We start from the raw sequence: 5,430 nt of genomic DNA, 5'->3' as shown, positions 1-5,430 counted from the left end.
CCGGCCATTCAATCGGGCCTCTCCGTCCTATCCACTGATCAACAAAAACTTCATCTAAATATGCTCGAACATCTCATCCATAATGGGGCGGAGCTCCATCTTGTTGAAACCATATGTGTTCGAAGTTTTCAGAGATTTCTCTTATTACGGGAACAATTTGATTCCGGAGCATGTCCTCGTATTTTTCAGCAGTCAAATTACCATCAATAAAGAACGGTCCTATAATTCTATTTCTTAATATGCCAGCCCAAACATTCAGTTTCTCCGGATATTGTGTTCTATTGTCTCTCATCCAATTAGGATTTGTAGTTTCCCAATATCTGCAATTATGCCTATTCAGAGTCCCATTTAGTTGAAATGTTGCTTCATCCGAGAAGACTATTCTCGATAGAAAGTTGTGGTCATCATCGATTCGTGACATCATATACTCACAAAATTCAACGCGTCTATCGAAATCGTCTTCATTTAGCTCGTGAACAAGGTTAACTTTGTACGGGTGAAATCCATTTTTTTTCAATATCTTATGAACAGACATTGTACTTATTTCATGTTCTTGAGAGACCTTACGGGTTGAACTATGCGGATCATCAATGAATGACAATAAAACATTCAATGAATTGTCAAAATTTGTTGTTGTCATTGGCCTACCCGTTTTAGGTCGATCTTTCACGCTGCCAGTATCATTGAACCGCCGAATCGTTCGTTCGACGGTAGATTTTGAAATAGGAGTCAACCCATTTCTGAATGTTTCGTTGAAACGCTCCTTTACTTGCATGTACGATCACCTTAAATCATCCCAGCCTCTCATCATGAGAAGCGTTAACAACATCAACAACATTAATAAATAAATCGATAAAATAGTACGTAGAATAATTCAATATGAACGCAGCCAATGTTGGACCAAATACGTATTATCTACTCGACATCTAATCGCTACATTAATCAATATTCAAAGTAATTTTCAATTAAAAATTCTTAAAAGTAGTAAACGTAGGTATGTTCGACGGAGTACCTTGTTTCCAAGCGATACTGAAATTGCTACTGCATGTATGAATGTGCATCCAAATGGAAGTACTGCGACATTGGCCTTGGTCTTGGACTTGGTCTTATTCTTGGACTTACTCTTGGTTTTGAAATTGGTCTTGGTCATGGACTTGGTTTTGGTGATGTACTTCGAAGTTGGTCTTACTGTTACAAATGTACTTAGATATGGATCTTGGTCTTGGTCATGGTTCATTATCACACCTGTATTATTGTGTATGTAAAATATCGTATACACCAAGGGGTTAGATCTGGCTGGATTTTCAATCGTTTTGGCTTAATATTAATGGAAACATCATTCAAAGCTGCGAATACATAAAATTAGCCCTCTTTTCAGGGCTACGAGATATACAAAATCCAACCGTGCAACCTCCACGTGATGTACATTGGGTAACGCTAATGCCGGTGGTATTAGAAATCTTAAAACTCAAATATTTTTGCGAAAAATGATCGCAGCGCCCTCTATGCATAGTGTTTTGAATTCGTCTCGAAAAGACCTTTCAAACGAGCCCCCACTCGACCCCCCTTCCCATTTAAGAATTTATTCCTCGCCCCCCGCACCCCCTTGGGGTTGGGGGGCTGCAACCCCCCGCAAAAGATAGATTTTTTGAAAACTCGTTTGACGTGTTTCAGCGTTTTTCGAAATTTTAATTTTTCTAAAAGTTATTCAACCGTCCCGGTACTTTATGTACACCCTGTATATCCCGACCGGTTGCAGTCGATTGAGTACACTTAGAATTTGATCGATTCAGCCGTTATTGAGATCCGATAATTTCGTATTATGTATGAACAAATATTATATATTAAATATTTTATACATATATATATATAATTAAATAATATTGCAGATGGCAAACTCTAACACAAAAATGAAAGAAAGAAAAACTTCAGCTTTAAACATGTTGAAAAAGAAGATTAGCGAGTCACGTAAAGAAAATATCCAATTAGAAAATTATTACGTACAAAAATTTCAGGAAAAACGGATTGATTCTATATCACAGAAAGTTTTACAAAATTCGGTATTAACGGAATCCAAAACAGAATTAGTTAATCTCATGAAGATGGATTTAGAAAAAAAACATGAAATTGAAATTAACATATTAAATATGCAATGACAACGGGAAAAATTGCAAATGCAATTAATAAATAAGGAACTTGAAATTAAGAATTGCCTCTTAAAACAATTACAATCTAATGAAACACATTAGATACTGCAGGATATTTATAGTAAATTACAACAGCCCATCCGTAATTCACTCTAAAATAATATTGTTCCTCTCTTTTTAGAAATTATATATTTGTTATAAATGCATATGCATTAACATATGCGCGCAATTCCAGGCGCAAAATAAATTTAAGATTTGTTTTAATTTAAAGAAAAGTTATCGGTTTTAGAAAAAACTGAAATATTACTTTTTAGTTTTTGTGTAATAAATACTTTTATTATTTTTTTATTATTGCATATAAGTGTATATACATACAAGCGTATATATTTGTATGTACATGTATGATAAAATGTTATTTTTGACGGAACTTGGTGGGAATGATGAATGTATTATAAACTGAGGTTATAGCTAAATATTACTAGAGGTTCAGGTTTAAACCACTGAACTATACTAATGGAAAACGTTCTGAGGCCATCCGCCTGAATAGACAAAGAGAGTCAGTTTAGGTTACTTTGTCCTTGTCGGTACAGTCTGAGTCAAGAGTGCTTTCCATGCGTCTGCGCATGCGCAGTTCCAAATTGTTTGATACTTTACAGAGGATAAAATAAATATATGTTTATTGTTGTTTCTATGTTCATCATTAATTAATAGTGTAGTAAACATAATTATTTTAAAAAAAGAACTGCAGTTGAAAAAATTTGCAGATAATTTTTTTCTCATTATAAAACTGAAAATAAAAAATTATATAATATTTATATGTCTAGATATCAGCGTATATTTTTTTATTTTGATATTAATCGTGAAAAAACATTTTTTTAATTGGCAGTTTATTCAAATTACAATTATTTTTATGAAAAATTATATTTGCATGAATCTGATGATCTACTTGAACATCCCATGCTGAGGTTGTACTCTGTGTTTGATATATTTGTGATCTGTAAATAAAAAATAAATTAGTTATTGTAAACATTTTCAAAATAAGTATGCAATTATTTTCAAAATTTTATAGCAGTAACTATAAAATCATTTTTGTTACATGCCAGTGAAGAATATAACACAAAAAGTAAAAAGCCATTCATCAAAAAAGTTAAAGGAAAAAAGTAATTTTTTCCTTTAACTTTTTTGATGAATAAGTAACATTTTAATATACATATATATTTGTATAAAAGCAATTATATAAAAAGATACAAAAATACAAAAATAGTCTCACAACTCGGGCTAATGAGAGTTTAATGCTGTTCTTCAGGCGTAGAGAAAAAATCTAAATGTACTTCAAGTGGTCATCCTTCTTTAATCACATGAAATTACATTCGAACGTTTCGACTCACTTTGGAGTCTTAATCAGCGAAGAAGATTACAAAAATTAGAAATTCTCCGTTGAGAGTCAGTCACCACAAACTACCAAATCTGTTGTACTCTGGATTCTCAAACAGGAAAACACCAAAAGCTCAACAAAAATATATTCCATTCTTTATAAAAGTAACACGCTCGCAACTATATGTATAACAATAAATTAAATCACAAAATTATGTATTGTCCGAAAAGTATGTATTGTCATTTCAAATTGGAACGTTAAAATGTTCACGTACTGTTTTCGTGTGGGAAAACTTATTAAGGATTTGTTTTCTGTTCTGAACTGACATTACATTGCTTACTGGCTCCTTCACACACACACATTGGAGGAACAAAGATAAACTCTGAACTAGTGTAGCCAGTTCAGGAACAGAAAACAGACCCTAAAATTAAAAATAAGGATGTCATTTTTAATATGATAGTGAAAGTAAAAACCTCCGCACAATGAAGAAAAATAAAGAAAGATAAGAAATAAAATGAAGGAAAAAGAATTAAAAGAACGAATTAAAAGAAACAATACTGATCGCATACTTATTTGTTATTTGTTATTCTTTTATTGCGCGGAGGTCCAAACAAACGCACTTTTCTAAATACTAATAAAATCTTAAATGTGATAATAATAAAACAAATTTCAAATAATTAACATGGAAAATAAAATATTAAAGCTGGGAGCACATAGAAAAACATAAGCGGTAAAACTTTAGTATTAAGCGAATCAACTAATCATAGTTGAGACCTTAACATAAGCTGCGACGAATCAAACATGTTGATTTCCTTATTGCTTACATTTTTCTATGTGCTAGCTTAAACGTGAAGGAACAAAATTGTCTTGTTAAATTTCTGTCGCAGGGTTGGTTTCGAGCCTAGATACTTTAGTGTATTAGTTTTCGCATAAGCGTATAATCTTATTTTTTTATACAGTGCAATAACGAATTTTTGATGATTTTAATTTCATGTATTTCTTCACATAGATTGCTCGTTTCGAATGGGGTAGTCTGGCTTAAATAATGTTTTCAATGAAGGCATAAATTGCTTTATAGCAGCAGCACTGATTTTGTCTTTGAAATTAATGTTTCCATTGAAACCAACAGTTATCTCTGCTTTAAAAGCTTTTTCGTAAAATATGACTATTTCAAAAATGCACTTTGATGGGATCTTTAACCTTCCTCTATTCACAAAATCTAAAAATCCAGAGTCAGAATTGTAATAATTATGATCTTTTGAATGGGATGATGCAATGACAATTTTATAGCAGTAAGAACATTGAAATTTTTTCATGAAATTGTTCACTATATTGCCAGCAATATAATATAAGATATTTCGTTGGTAATATGATAATTCCAAATGCTCTAGTCTCATCATTAAATCTTTCAACTCACAATTGTTACGATCAGTGCAATTTACTTCTTGAAGGGCTCGTGTGCCCTTCAGAGATGCCAATTCTGTTACAGTTTACGACATCGCGACTAGCGCCATCGGTCGGCGGCCTGGCGCAACCGGTAGCACACACACAAGCACAAACTCGTGTACACGTGACTCTGGTAGCAGCAGCCAGCCGACTCGCTCTGTCCTCATCGCACTACGTTCTTTCCTTGTTCGCCTTTGGCGCGCTGAGAGCGAACAAGACAGCGAAAGAGAATCTGAGAGAGAGAATCCTTCTCCCTGACTCACTGTTGTGTCGCATAGCCATAGATCGTTTCACCGAATGAAGCGTCAAGCGACCGAAATGTTTTCTGGGGCGATCGGCGTGTATTAAGAGGCATAGACGACATTTTAGACATATATATTAAACACACACACACACACACACACACACACACGCACGCACGCACGCACGCACGCACGCACGCACGCACGCACGCTCGCACGC

The 5,430-nt window shown here is 33.8% G+C and overlaps 2 protein-coding genes across 2 annotated transcripts in view; both read right to left on the bottom strand.

The window, feature by feature from the left end:
* Positions 1 to 73: 73 nt before the first annotated feature.
* LOC108769006 (uncharacterized) lies at positions 74 to 775 on the bottom strand. Its single transcript, XM_018519738.1, has one exon. The coding sequence runs from the start codon at positions 773 to 775 to the stop codon at positions 74 to 76; it is 702 nt and encodes a 233-aa protein (XP_018375240.1).
* Positions 776 to 3,034: 2,259 nt separating this feature from the next.
* papi (tudor and KH domain containing protein papi) overlaps positions 3,035 to 5,430 on the bottom strand; it is a 49,872-nt gene continuing 47,476 nt past the window's right edge. Inside the window, exon 9 of the transcript XR_001940521.1 lies at positions 3,035 to 3,142. The gene's annotated coding sequence lies outside the window, so the exon portion shown is untranslated. The remainder of the gene's footprint in view (positions 3,143 to 5,430) is intronic.

The sequence above is a fragment of the Trachymyrmex cornetzi genome, unplaced genomic scaffold (genome assembly GCF_001594075.2).
Source record: "Trachymyrmex cornetzi isolate Tcor2-1 unplaced genomic scaffold, Tcor1.1 scaffold836, whole genome shotgun sequence".
Lineage (NCBI taxonomy): Eukaryota > Metazoa > Arthropoda > Insecta > Hymenoptera > Formicidae > Trachymyrmex > Trachymyrmex cornetzi.
This window is presented reverse-complemented; position numbering and strand designations above follow the sequence as displayed.

Bases quoted from the DNA above. Each gene is read 5' to 3' on its own strand.
- LOC108769006 (XM_018519738.1), bottom strand. From the start codon at position 775: ATGCAAGTAAAGGAGCGTTTCAACGAAACATTCAGAAATGGGTTGACT.